The sequence below is a fragment of the Mustela erminea genome, chromosome 15, assembly GCF_009829155.1.
Source record: "Mustela erminea isolate mMusErm1 chromosome 15, mMusErm1.Pri, whole genome shotgun sequence".
In the NCBI taxonomy this organism is placed as follows: domain Eukaryota; kingdom Metazoa; phylum Chordata; class Mammalia; order Carnivora; family Mustelidae; genus Mustela; species Mustela erminea.
Window position 1 is genome coordinate 14,461,862 of NC_045628.1, and position 15,171 is coordinate 14,477,032.

Genomic DNA, 15,171 nt, shown 5'->3' on the forward strand with positions numbered 1-15,171 from the left:
TAAATAAAATCTTAAAAGAAATTAAAGCAAATAGGATTCAAGAAAAATGACAAGTAAAAGGTGGGTAAAGGAAATCCAACATTTTCGTAGTGGAGTCTGTGAAATGGACAGAGCAAATGTTTAAAGTTGGAATTAGGTACTTTTCTGAAATGAAAGACTTGAACACATTATTAAAAGGGTACACTGTGAAAACCAGGTTGGCATCAGATTTTCAAACCATGAGAGTTGAAAACTGTTGAGTGAGGTTGGGCCGGACAAGAGGAGAGGCAGCAGGAGGAGATCAGAAACTAATTTTATTATTTTTTACAATAGAATTGTTAGCGACCTTTTAAAGGAAGAGATGACCAAGGATGTTACATGATGATACATGTGTAATAGTAACTAGAAGAGCAAAAGTCATGCAGAGATTAGTCAGAAAATATGACCATGCTGAAGTTACAGAAGTGAAAATGGGTTTGGTTTTATTCAGGAGGCAACTGCTTTCAGCCCAGAGTACAGCAAATTACACTTTGAAGTTCAGAATTGTTATTGTAATCAGATATTGGTCAGAATTAGAAATGTCAGTCCAATGTGTATGTGTTATTGTTTACTATAAGCTGTTTGTTTCCGTAACGCTTTTTTGTCCGGGGGAATAAAATGGAGATATGAGAGGGTAATCTGGTAACTTTTTTTTTTTTTCTTCAATGGTTGTGTAATAGATTGTTTCAATCTCATAATTATGTAATAAACCAAATGCCGGTATTTAAATACAAAATCCAAGTAAAGAATCATACCCAATCCAAATAAAAGCTCATACCTTTTCTAATTATGTGAACTAATTACTTAGGAGGAATGAAAATTTTAGAATTGTGAAAAAAAAACCCTAATAGAATGTCCTTTCTCAGAGTTCTTCTGTAGGACATTTTTTAAAAAATTGTAATCTTCTCTCATCACTCATCCTGGAAAAAAACACAACAACAAAACATCTCCTACATCAAGATATATCTGACTTCAATTTTAAAATTCAGAATGAATGCATTTTCAGCCTAGGGGCCTCCAGACATGTTTATAAACAGACTTACCATTAGAAAGCTCAGCCAGTCTTCTGAGATTCACTCAATCCCAATTCTTTTTAGCTTCACGTAATGATCCAGCTTGGTTCGTTCTTAAAGGGGGTTATGTTGCAATGTATTCCCTCTTTTTTTGAATGAGGCTCTCTTTCTCATTGGGAATTTGTATTTGTTTCCGCTCAAAGCCAAAGAGCACTCCCAGCTTAACTCCACTTCAAATTAAAGGTCTGTGTATATTTTTGGGACCTTAAAAATAATGTGAAATTGAGCCTCAAGCTCCTATGAAGATGAAAGAGGTCATGAATTCTTAGGAAAACCTGTTCTTGGGGCTCCGGGGTGGCTCAGTCGGTTAAGCATCAGCCTTTGGCTCAGTCATATCTCGGGGTCCTGGGGTCAAGCCTTGCATAGGGCTTCCAGCTCAATGGGGAGTCTGTCTCTGTCTTTCTCATGCTCCCTCTGTTTCAAATAAGTAAAATCTTTAAAAAAAAAAGTTGGGTATTCAACATTGGATGGGACTGAAGGAGATTATGCTGAGTGAAATAAGTCAAGCAGAGAACGTCAGTTATCGTAGAGTTTCACTTGTGGAACATAAGGAACAGCATGGAGGACATTAGGAGAAGGAAGGGAAAATGAAGGGGGGAAATCGGAGGGGGAGACGAGCCATGAGAGACTGTGGACTCAGAAATAAACTGAGGGTTTTGGAGGGGAGGGAGTGGGGAATGGGTTAGCTCGGTGATGGGTATTGAAGACACAGATTGCATGGAACACAGGGTGTTATACATAAACAATGAATCATGGAACACGACATCAAAAACTAATGACATGCTGTACGGTGATTAACATAATAAAAAAGAAAAGAAAAAGAAAACCTGTTCTTCCCTCACCAAGAACCAAGGTGAGACCAGCAAGCTTCTATGCTGTTTCTTCAGGGCAGTTTGTTTTCTAGATCACCTTCACACCTTTCATTTGTGTGCACAGGATATCTCTGACCCTTCTCCCTGCTGAGTGGGCCCAAGGCTTTGGCTCTGGTCCTTCTGAGATCAGCCCTGCAAGCCCCAAGCTTTAGGCTGCCTAGGAAGCTTGAGATTTCCTTGGGACGGGGCCTTCAGTGTTTGCTTGTATCCTTGGACTCATATTCCTGCTACTTCTCTGCCCTTACACGAAGTCTTTACTTTAAAAAAAAAAAAAAAACTAAACCGTCTATTTAGAGGGCATTATTAATATTTTAATCTAACATTTTTTTAGTAGGATTTCAGGATGTCTGGTTCATCATATCGCTGGAAACTGAAGTCTTAACCTCTTGATTTGCAAAAACCTCTCTTAAATTGTACACTTGGGTAATTTTCCAGGATTGAAGGCATAGTCCTCCAAGGGGAAGGAGAAAGAATTGGTCAGCAGCAGTCTCCAGTAGACTAACAGTATTTCAGCAGTCAGATCCATGAGTTCAACTGGTTACCCTGTTTTGACTATCTTTGTTCAAGGCCCTGTGGCTGGCATCAGCCTTGTAGAGGGTAATAGTTTAGTATAGATCTATGTGCTTGACATGCTTTCTCCTTATCGTTGAGATGCCTAAAACGAATTAGGTGCTGGAGAGAGCTTGACACCGTGTGTATGAGAATTCTGTGCAAGTTTTGGAAAATAAGCAATGAGTTCATTAGGCATCTATAGATTTTGGAGTTAGAATGCAGATTTCTTAGAATAAATTATAGAAATCACAGAAATAGTTAAAGATATATCAGAGTTTCATCTATGAATCTTCTTCTGTTAGAGTTTAATCTCTTGCTAGTATTCTGTATAAATCAAGTGGAATTATTTTCTGTCCTGTTACAAATTTAGATCCTTCTCTCCCTTTTCTTTATGTAACCTGTTGTGGTGAGTGATAACACACAGGAAAATTAAACTCTTCCAAACCTTTTCTGAATCTCTTCTTGTTACTTGCTTCACCTGCCTTTCTAGAATAATTGATATCAACCTCTGTTTTTCCGTCTAAATGAATCTGCCTGCCCTAATAGTAATGAAAGCTTCACTTGTGACTGCTGCCTGTGTGACTAGACACAGATATAGATCACATTTATTCTTTATTACCTGTGAGATAGAAGTAAGTACTCCATTTTCCAGATGAGGAAACGGAGACATATGGAAGCAAAGTAATTTGGTCCAACTCTTACCGTGACTAAATGGCAAGACTGGGGTTTAAAATGGATATGACCCCCTCCGTACTATCTTGGTAACTATGCTGTACTGGCAAGAGCATTACATTCTTTACTTCTGTTACTGCTCTAGCCCCTGGAGTGGTTTCTAGCTCATAGAAAATCTAAGTGTTTCCGATATGCTCGGGGATCATGTACTGAATGAAAAAAAGATGAACATGAATTTGGAGTGATCTCCAGCTTGTATTTCCAAACCCACCAAAGTTTTGAGCCTGTGATAGTAAGGACTAGGAGTGTGGCAACTATCCTGTTCTAAGTATGTGTTCGCCTACACACACACACACACACACACACACACACACACACGATACAGATGTATTAGGTAAGTAATTGTCCTAGAGCTAGAACTTTAATACATATTGCAGAAACATTTATCAAAATATTCAGGTATTTGTGTCTCTAAGCTACCACGAGATTTCCATCACTTAAGCTTAGGGGTGAGCAGGCTGCTAACCACGTAGAGGCCAAATCCAGCCTCGCTCCTGTTTTCATAAAGTCAAGGTTTATTGGAACCTGGGCATGCCCGTTTGTCTGCGTGTTGTCTGTGGCTGCTTTTGTGTTACAGGAAAGAGTTGAGTGGCTGCAACAGAGACGACATGGCCAGCAAAGCCCAAAGTATTTACTCTATGACTCTGTGGAAAATTCACCAACTTCAGGCACAGGTCGCTGTTGTTACAGGACTTGGCTAACTATTACCCTGCTCTCTTTCAAGGGTCTTCATGAGAGATTTGAAATTCAGCCAGGTGATGCTTGTCTGTTCATAAATGGACTTCGTGTGGATCTGAATGCTTACGATCCTTTTAGGTAAGTGTTAAATTACTGATAGAAACTATGACTTATATGTAGGAAAATATTGTGGAGTTAAGTGTTTCCCAAAATGCAGATAATCACTTTAAAAGTAAAGCAAATACATATTTTTGTTCAAAACAGTTCTGTTACTTTGCTAGAAAACTCTCAAGTGTCTTAGAATGCAGGCCTGAGAGAAACCCTGGAGACATGTGCTCAGATGTGAAAACTGAAGTTTCTAAACCTTGCATCCGTACCTGCCGCATTGTTGCAAACTGTCTTTCCTTATAGGTCTGTCCTTTAGCAGGGCAGTTCCATGGGACTGTGCTGAGTAGGCAGGGACTCTACCCTCCGGAAGGAACTGAAAGGAACACAAGGCATTTTCCCAGAAGAATGGAATTAACAGGAAGAGTTTAAAGTGCTTGTATTTGTCAGAAAGGATATTTGAAATTGTAGCGTTCAGGTTTCAGCATTCTGTTTTCATAGGTCCAAATAATTCTTCCAAAATGCCCTAGAGTAGGGGCACCTCGGTAGCTCAGTTGGCCACTGCTCATGTGTCCTCTCTCTCTCTGTCTCTCTCTCAAATAAAATCTTTTTAAAAACTGCTCTAGGACAAAATTAGAAAGTCTCGTATTTGTCACGGGCACTGATCCACAAATTAGTCATGGGCTAAACAAGAAAAACCAAACTGAGTTTATTTTACTTTTAAAGAGAAGCATATAGCTACTTAAAAAATTAGTATTTATAAGATAAATTTAGTAAACACGATACTTAGTTCAGATATTCAGTTTTAATTCAATTGATTATACCATCATTGGATTTCAATTAAGTAAATGTTTATTTCATTTTCTTACCATTGGGGAAGCCTAGGAAAATGTAGAAAAGACTGAGAAATGCAGTAGCACCAATGAAGCTTTTCTTTTTATGTAGTTGGATGCTTGGGAAAAGTGATAACTAAGATACACAGGAGAAGCCCTCTCCACAGCAGGGGTAGAGCTGTTGTTAGCTGTTGGCCTGTAAGCCTCAGCGGGACAGGAATTCCGTCTGTGCTCAGGAATGGTGAGGACGGGTTCAAGAGAGAGAGTAAGTCGGTGCGTAGATTTCGAGAAGGTTTTCCTAGCAGGAACGTTTTGCCCAGTTACTTAGAAAGGCTGTTAATTATTCAGGAAACACAGCCCCGTTAGCTCATCCAGCTGGTCAGTGGTGATCTGCGTGACTTGGGACACATTTTGTTCCTCACTGATGTGATCGCTGGCCGTAGCTCCTCTAAGGCCCTTGCAGGAGGACAAGATGTGAGGGTGTTTGTATCTTCTGACACTTTTAGCACAAAATAAATTCCCAGAAAGAAGTCAGAACCTGGAGAATAAAATCAGTGTGGAGCCTAAAAGAAAATGATTCCGGAAAGAGGAGAAGGAAGGAAAATGACATGGTACCGAGGTTATATCCTAGATCCAGAGAGGTCCCATGGGACTAGTACTGCACAATTCCCTGTTTAGGGAACGAACGGGAGTGAGGAATTATTTTATGCTTCTTTCCTAGCACCCATCTCTCACTGCATTTTGGGTTGTAGGGGACGGATACAGTCTTTGCCTTCGGTCCCTGGATGTAGTGGGAGGAGCGAGAGCCTCCACGAGTCTGGTCAGCGCTGCTTGAGTCCAAGGCCAGGTCCAAGCCTGGCTCTCATCCCTTAGAAGGTTAGCAGCGAGAGGGGCGGTGGCCGTGACCCGGGAGGAAGGCAGGTAGGGCCGGGTAAACTTGAGGAGATCCGTAAATGGTGTCTCACATTCTCTACCCTGGAGCCACTGACACATCTCTTTCCCTAAGCGTAATCCCCTCAACCACAGATCTGAGCAGACAAACTGGTGCAAAGTGGGTGTTAATCATTTTGATAGCCAACCTGTCCTGCCTGAGCATGTCCCCACAGTATACCTACCAGACAGAAAGACATAACAGAGGTATCTTGAGATCCCTACTTGTGTGGTTTTTCTCTGTGTCTTAATGAAGTTGTCTGTCTCGGAGTCCTCTGGGGCTCTTGATAAAATACGTATTTGTAGTGCATGAAACATTAAAATTCAGGATTATAAACTCAGTATTACAGTTCAGCTCAGTGACTATCTGAGTGCCTACTGTGCTATAGAAACTGGTAGGTGTTGGGGCGTAGTGGTGAAGACGACAGAAATAAGCGGTCTGGTGGGGTAACAGATAGTAAATACATAATGATAGTGCAGGAAGGTTTGCAGGGCTCTAGGAGTGTAAAACTCCGGAGATTTAAAGTAGCTCTTGATAGAACACGGGGAATGTCAGATTTCTTCAAGGATGGGATCATTTAAGCTAACACTTAAAGGATAGATAAGGCAGAGTGGGGAGTGGGGTTCTGCAAGCAGTGGCCCATTTGAGAAAATGAAAATCCTGTCCTGTGGCCAGGCTGTGGAGGGAGGAGGAGCCGGAAGAAGCTGCGGTCACCCCGGTGGGCAAGGGGCAGACTGTGCCACCAGGCTTCGGATTTTCACCTTTCCTCTCAAGGGCAGAAGCCAGTGAAGGGCTCTAAGCAAATCTAAAGTAGTAACTATTTAAAAGAGAAGCGTAAGAAATTATATTAATTTTTTCAAAATCCAGAGATACAAGGAGTTTTACTGATAAATAGACCTAACACATTTAAAGAACCATTTTTTTAAAATTGGTAGCCCAAATTCAAGATTTAAAAAGACAAAGGAAGAAACATGCTTATTGAGGGCAACTGTGTGCCCCATAGTGAATTAATTTAATCTTTATGCCTTATAAAGGGAGTCTCACCATTCTGTTTTTTAGATGGGGAAACGAAGATTCAAGTGTCACACAAAGGCAGGGACACAGCTGGCAAATAGTAGCAGGATTCAAAATCCCGTGCTCTTTCCAGTATACCCTGTAACTCTGTCTGGTTTTTCCATTGATGGTTTTCCTTGGAAACTAGGTTGAGATTACAAAGATGGTAGATACAAAAGCTATGGGGAATATTAAAGTTCTATTGTCCCCAAAAAGTGTCTGCTCAGTAAGCATTGTAAAATGGAGAGAACATTGGCAATGCAATCCAGAATTCTTATTTTACACGTAAGAGAATTTAGACCGAAGGGGTTAAGAACTTCAAGAAGCCATGTGTGAAGTAGCATTGTAACCCAGACTAAATCTTATTAGAAGGGTGATTTGTGATATTTAAGCTAGTGCTGTTTTTACCACACTTATCCTCTAATAGGTTGGAGGGGAGGCTGAAAAGTGTGCTTTGTAAGGCAGTGGTCAGAACTGCCTTAGGATACAGACTTTCAGAGCTAAGTCCTCCAGGCCAGCTTGAAACACTTATTAAAAAAAAAAACACCTGCTTTTGTACAAGTTCAGGTATTAGATCTCTTCTTTTTTAATATAGATCTCTAGGGGTGCCTCTTTAAATTAAAAAAAAAAAGTTTATTTGAGAGGGAAAGAGACAGAGATAGGGACAGAGATAATGTCAGAGTAGGAGTGGGGAGGAAAGGGAGAATCACGGGGCTCGATCCCAGGACCCCAGATCATGACCTGAGCCAAAGGCAGATGCTTAACCGACTGGAGCCACCCAGGTGCCCCTAAATAAAATACTTAATAAATGTAGATTTCTATAGACCTCCCTGAGAATGGTATTCTAAAATCCATATATTGCTTTATTCTGATTCTGTTCATTTCTGAAAAGCAAAGTGATTTGCATGATTGGATTTTTTTTAAGGAGGCAATTAGGTTAAATATTATAAATATGAATTTTAACAGTTGGTTTCAAAAAGTAATAACATCCTTCCTTGCCTGGTAAACTTTTACTTTTCCAAACACCAGCACACTTTACCACAATCCATAAAGCCACAGCTACAGGGAAGTGCTATCTTCCCACAGCATTCACATCCCCGCTCTGTGCACCAGCTGCGGGACCTGGGCCCGAGACCACCTGTCTGGGCCTTCCTGGGACTTCCTGGGACTTCCTGGGGGAAGACAGGGTGAGAGGCGCTCTATTTGGGAAGGACAAGGCACTTACCTGGCACACATGTGAGCTTCCTCAGTAGAAACTTAGAGACTCAAACAGCCCAGACTTTTTGCCAGTAGCATTATTTGTTGATGTTGTTATTTTTTAGCTATAATATTTTCTATCATGTCTAAGCGCTCTCAGAGTATTATATATATATGATTCGAAATTTTAATATGTATTCTAAACAGATGTGAACTTTCATGCTTCAATGGCTCTTTTCTGTGCTAAAATTTTATATTTTAGGTCCTATTTGATCTCACCTTGTTTTAATAGTAGATTTACAAAAAGAGTAACCTATTGTACTGTTCCTTTCATTTTTGGCTCACTTGGGTGAGTGAACATATTTTCACTTCTTTGCTTAAGAATGTAATAAATAGGGGCGCCTGGGTGGCTCAGGGGGTTAAGCCTCTGCCTTTGACTCCGGTCATGGTCTCAGGGTCCTGGGATCGAGCCCTGCATCGGGCTTTCTGCTCAGTGGGGAGTTTGTTGCCTCTCTGCCTACTTGTGATCTCTCTCTCTCTCAAATAAATGAATAAAATCTTAAAAAAAAAAAAAAGAATGTAATAAATATACCTTGTTGCCTTACCTCTTAAATATTAAGATCTTATCACTACAGAAAAAAAAGTCAACCTGAGTTTATCCTAAGTAACTAACTAGAACTCCTCGTCTTGATTGTCAATGAGTTTAATAATATTTTTTCCCTCTATTATTAAAAATACCAGTGGAATTCGTTTCTGAGGCTTTAAGAAAGCTATAAACTTTAAAGGGTTTTTTTTTAACTTGGCAAATCAAAGTAAAACTTTTTTTTTTTCCTTTAAAAGTCTTTTGGATATGCTGAAACTAGAAGGAAAAATGATGAATGGCCTCCGCAATCTTGGGATCATCAAAGAAGATGTTAGCAATTTTTTAAAATTAAACTCACATGTTTTGGACCATACCTATGCATTAGATATTAGGCATTCTTCTATAGTGGTAAGTGCTCATGTCATTCTTTGTTTTTAGAAACTTCAGATTTAAGACTTAGCTTAAAACCAAATATTGGCAGGCTTTCAAATAAATGTAAGCTTTTTGAAAGAGGCTTCAGGAGAACTCAGTGAGAAAAAAGGTAGAAATAAGGACTCATCCGCCTCTCGTTCTCATATCTTCTCTCCCCTTCTTCCTGTTCTCTGCATTTCCTCTCAAGAACTTTCTCCTTCAGGATCCTTTCCAGCTTTAAAAAACAAACACAAATAAAAAAAAATCTTTAAAAACAAACAAACAAACAAACACATACAACCAAGTAACCCCATGAAGACCAGCAGCAAAACATCAAATAATTAGAATCTGAAGAATGTAAGAATACCGCCTCCTGTGGTGAGAACCCTGCCTGGCCGGCTCACGGGGCCTCCGAGCGGTCTGGTCTGTGCTGCTGCCTGCGGGAACTGGGAGTCTGCTCACCTCAGCCCTGCGTGCGGCCGGGATGCGCTCCCATCCTCAGTGTGGCCAGTGAGGCTGTCCGTGGCCTTCTCCCTCCTCTCATTTCTCAGACTGTGAAGTACTCCTCTCGCCACTTTCCCTTCTCTCACACTGGGGAAGCAGTGCTTCCCCTCTCTAGCCAGTCAGCTCCCACTCTTTCTTCAGGCTTCTGCTCCAGACAGTACTTCTGAGAGAAGCTGACCTCAGCTACCCAGGTTGGAAAACGGTCGTAGATGCACTGTATCGAGGAGCCGCAGGGTCAGCCTCAGGCCCAGGGATGGGCTAAAACGACTCAGGAAGCTAGAAGTTGTTGCACTGATGGTTGCAGTCTTAGAGCAGCAGAACACAAGCCTTGTCAGCAGAGGGAGAAAACAGGAGGCAAAGTCCAGAGGAAACCAGGCAGGAGTTTCCAAGAAGGGGCTCCTCATGCAGTCGTAGTCGACGTGCTTGATCTCATGTGTGACGATCCGTGCCAGGCTAGCTGGAGCCGGGAGTACCGGGCTCGGAAAGGGGTCTGTCCTATGAGCATATAATGCCCATGTGACTGATCTCCGTCACTGAAGCTCTAGACCCTCAGGGGAAAGCTCGGGTTCATCGTAATGTTGCCAGAAACTCCGTACAAACCTCCACAGCCTGTAGCAAGACACTCAGCATGGGAGAAACTCTGTCAGAACATTTCAAGTGTGAGTTCTCAGAAGCCAACCTAGAGCCTTTGTCACAGAAGCAGGTCCTTCTAGGGAATGTGCAAGGTGTGAGCAAGCTGGCCAGCTGAGCTAACCTTACCCCCCAACATACACACATGTGCGCACACACACACACGTGTGTATATATGTATACATGCATTTCTGTCACGTTACAGAACTACCAGTCCTTCCATATACTTTGCACAGTGAATTATTATAATTTTATAATTTTCTCCTGTGATTCTTTGATGTCCTTTTTTCTTCTTTTTAAAAAATTTTTTTTTTATTAACATATAATGTATTATTAGCCCCTGGGGTACAGGTCTGTGAATCGCCAGGTTTACTGAGTGCTGTGCAGTGTGTAAAGCACATACCTTCCCCAGTGTCCATAATCCAACCACCCTTTCCCTACCCTCCTCCCCCCGGCCCCCCCTTAGTTTGTTTTGTGAGATTAAGAGTCTCTTATGGTTTGTCTCCCTCCTGATCCTATCTTGTTTCATTTATTCCATTCCTACTCCCCAAACCCCCCACGTTGCCTCTCAACTTCCTCATATCAGGGAGATCATATGATAATTGTCTTTCTCTGATTGACTTATTTCGCTAAGCCTAATACCCTCTAGTTCTATCCACATTATCGCAAATGGCTCTTTATCCATTCACCTGTTGATGGACATCTAGGTTCTTCCCATAGTTTGGCTATTGTGGACGTTACTGCTATAAACATTCGGGTGCACGTGTCCCTTCGGATCACTACATTTGTATCTTTAGGGTAAATAGCCAGTAGTGTGATTGCTGGGTCATAGGGTAGCTCTATTTTCAACTTTTTGAGGAACCTTCATGCTGTTTTCCACAGTGGTTGCACCAGCTTGCATTCCCACCAAGACTGTAGGAGGGTTCCCCTTTCTCCACATCCTCGCCAGCATCTGTCATTTCCTGACTTGTTAATTTTAGCCATTCTGAATGTCTTTTTTTCTTACTAGACTATATAAACATCTTGAAAGTAGGAATTTTATCCATTTTTTTCTCACCATTCAGTGCTTGGTTTTAGTAGATACTCAATAAACATAAATATTCTTTGAACAAATAAGTTAATATGTATCTCAAACCAACATAAAACATAATTTTTAACAATGAAACTCTGAGAGTACTAAATTATAGCATAATCAATATAAATATGTCCATATCACCATTTTGATTTACCATTAGTATAAAAAGTATAACTATTAGAAATGAGAAAATAATCACATGGCAGATTATATAAGTAAAACTCCTCCAAAACAACATTTTAATCAATAAGATCTTAGAATAGGTTTGAAGTGACAGTAAGCAGATCAAAAGCTTTATTTCCAAAAACCATTTGGAAGACATGGTGATTTATTCATATTAACATAAAAATTAATATCTTTACTACTAATAATAACCAGTTAAAAAAAAAAAGAAAACCCTACAGCTTAACTGAGGAAATGCAGAAGGATAGAAGGACGCCCACAAAGAGTAGAAATTGGAGCAGACTTGGAAGCAGTCATGGTTATGGCGTCCTTCCGCATTGACAGCTTTTGATCTAAGTAATTTCACTGGAAACCACTATCAAGAAATAGTAGGAAATGGAGAAAAGTATTCATTCCCAAAGACACGAGCATCACTGTGTATACTTAAAACAAAATAGAAACGAATTAAATATATAACAGAAATATTGTAAATTGTATATCCATGTGCTCAGGTATGTTATTCAGACATCAGAATTGTGCTTATAATCATGCTTCAACAACCAGGAACAGTGGCTGTTCTTGCACGTTAAGTAAGAAATTACAGAACTACAATACATGATACTGTCATGTGAAAAGATGGACGGGAGATCCAGATGAAATAAGTCAAAATGTTCTTATTAATGGGTGATATGGTTTAATAGGTAGTTGGGTTTTTTCTTCATGCTCTTATGAAAATTCCAAATTTTTAGCAATAGGTATGTATGACTTACATGATCAGAAAAAGAAAGGGAAAAAACATCTCTGACCACTTGTTAATTTCTCATATAAAAATTTAGAAGATAATCTTGGAAATGTTCCGTAATCATGGAAGGATAACATAACCAATGAAATGCTATACTCCCTGAGTCATGAAGACCTTAGACTCAGGACAAGTTACATAAGTTCTGAATTAGTTACCCCTGTATTTTCCAGAGCACTAAGTGCCTCATTATAAATATTCATTGTTACTGTTTTCCTGCTCTTGAGAGCATATTCTCTCATTGGCCGGAGTTTACTTTAACTTGGATATCTTTAAGCTCAATTAACAAACATCTCCTCTAAAAAGGTTTTATCAGAAAAAGAAAGGACTGTGTTAGTAATCTTAATACTTTGGGACTTTTATTTTAAGCATTTATGCTTAATTTTAAGCATTCGTAGAAGAACACTGAGAGCATGGGCCACGGTAAGGGCAGTAAGTTTCAAGACTACTCTGGAGAAGAAATACATCTCTAAGGAAACTTTCCAGCTGCATTTGTAAAGTAACATCTTGGTCCTCCCAGGTTGGCAGCCGAGGCCAGTCATTGTGGGGGAGGAGCAGCCCTGCTGTGGTCCCCATCACCCACGCCCGGTCCACTCCCCAACTGCTCTGCTGTAAGGGCTCTGACCCTGGCCCAGCTCTTGGACACCTGAGGAGGTGTTCTTTTCCATTCTCGATAAGAGTGTCGGGAAGTAGATTTTTTTATTGAGGTAAAATATATATAACATAAGATACGCCCTTTTAACCTTTTTAAGTATGTGACTTGCTGGCATTAAGTACATACACAGTGTAAAATTATTACCAGGATCCATTTTCCCAGAGTCTTTTCATCATTCCAAACAGAAACGATACCCATAAAGCAGTAACTCCCCAGTCCCTTCTCCCCAAGCTCCCCGGTAACCTCAGTTCTACTTTCTGTCCCTGCGGATTTGCCTTTTCTAAGTGCTTCATAAAAGTAAAATTACGTACTATTTGTCCATTCCTGCCTGGGGTATTTCATTAGGCATACTGTTGTCAAGGTTCATCCATGTTGTAGCATGTATCAGAATTTTATTCTTTTTTAAGACTAAATAATAGCTTAATGTTTTAAATATCTTTTTTTTTTTTTTTTGCATACTATTAACAGAGGTTTTGTGTCTTAAATGCTTTTGCTTTTCCACTTGGAAAGTGCCTGCTTTCCGTAGATAATTATGTGTGACACTTTATTCTCTAGAGTCCTTTAAAAAAATGAATTGACATAGGGCACCTGGTGGCTCTGTTGAGCAATCTGCTTTTGATCTCAGCCCAGGTCTTGATCCCAGGGTCGTGAGTTCAAGCCCCGTGTTGGGTTCCACACTGGGTGTGGAGCGTACTTTAAAAAAAAAAATTAACTGCACAAAAGGCAGAGCCCTGACTTCTGAGAACTCTTTTCACGTTGGTCTGTTAGAGCAGCAATGCACTTACCTCACACTTTAGCTTAATTGTGGCTTCATAGCATTTGCTACCACCCAATATGATATCCATTTATTTGTTTATGTAGAATCTTCCTCCAGTGGAGTGTAAGCTGCACAAAAACCAGGAGTTGGTTAGATATCCTCAGCATCCATCAGGTCCCATCACACAGGAAGCAGTCAGAAAATCTGTTGGCTATCTTAAAGCTAAAACAGAGTTATTCAAGAATGAAAGCAATACTGTGCTTTTAATTTTTTTTCTCCCCCTGCATCTGTCTCTCCACTTTCTGTCTTCACAGAGAAAGCTGGCTCACTGAGTTACATTACTTGTGTCCACTGTATTTATACCCTCCCCCAAAACAAACCTTGACAGTTTTTTTCTTAAAAGTTGCTTGCTTAACAGTTGAGTAAAAACTTAAGAGAGTCATTGGGTATTCTCCCATCCCTGGTTAAGCATTCTAGGTTTCTCTGTCCCAGACATCAGAAGACACAATTTAAATTTTATGTAGTTTAATTTCCTGTTTCTAGCCTTGCCATGGTACCTCAGGTTTCACTAGTATTTTGTTAAAGTCAGTAAACAACCATATGATTGTATGTTTGGCTCCTTTGGATTATAATTGCTTTTCAGTCCTCTGTGCCAGACCACCCACAGTGGAGGGGGCTTCGGTCATATTCCACCTAAATTACCCTGCCCCCAGTGGCAGCTTTCCGTTTTCTGCCCTGTGATTTCCATGCTATAGCCATATTCCTGAGGTGCTTATGATCATTTTCTTTGATTTCCTTTTCCTGAAATTTCCCAAGTCACCCTAGCCATTTGTCATTCTCTGAAAACAATTCTAATGCTTCATTTTTGTCACCAAGATGACAGCGGTAAGATTCAAAACTGGTAAACAGCAATCAGCACAGGGAGAGGAAATGATTTCTTTATCCAGGTTAAGGATGTAACTTGCTACTGACAGTGGGCCCCATCACAGACGCTGGGTTTACCCCTGGACTCACAGTTTGTTTCCATTGATCTATATCATCCCCTTATGCAACCACCACAGTGATTACTGTAGCTTTGGGGAGTAAGTTTTGAAATTGGGAATTGTGAGTCCTCCAACTTTGTTCTTTTTCAAGATTATCTTAGCAGTTCTACGACTCTTGCTTTCATTATGAATTACAACGTCATCTTGTCCATTTCTGGAAAAAAGATAGTTGGAATTTTTATTGACATTTCATTGAATACATAGATAATTTAAGGAATATCACCATTTTAATAAATTGAGTCTTCTGATCCATGAATATGGGATGTCTTTCCATTCATTCAGATCTTCTTTATTTCAGTGATGTAGCTTTTGTAGCTTTCAGTATACAAGTCTCATACTTGTTAAACCTATTTCTAAGTGTTTTAGCCTTCCTATTGCTATTGTAAATAGAACTATTTTCTTATGTTTGTTTTAGGATTTTTTCAGTGCCTCTTAATTTTTTTATTGAAAACTGGGCATTTTGAATATTACAGTATGGCACTTCTGAAAGTCAGATTCTCACCTTCCC

The 15,171-nt window shown here is 40.1% G+C and overlaps 1 protein-coding gene across 2 annotated transcripts in view; it reads left to right on the top strand.

The window, feature by feature from the left end:
- UGGT2 (UDP-glucose glycoprotein glucosyltransferase 2) overlaps window positions 1-15,171 on the top strand; it is a 190,340-nt gene that overhangs the window by 73,438 nt on the left and 101,731 nt on the right. For both annotated transcript variants that reach the window (XM_032315029.1, XM_032315026.1), the window contains exons 11-12: window positions 3,972-4,063; window positions 8,885-9,035. In XM_032315029.1, coding sequence (XP_032170920.1) covers window positions 3,972-4,063; window positions 8,885-9,035 — 243 coding nt within the window. The remainder of the gene's footprint in view (window positions 1-3,971; window positions 4,064-8,884; window positions 9,036-15,171) is intronic.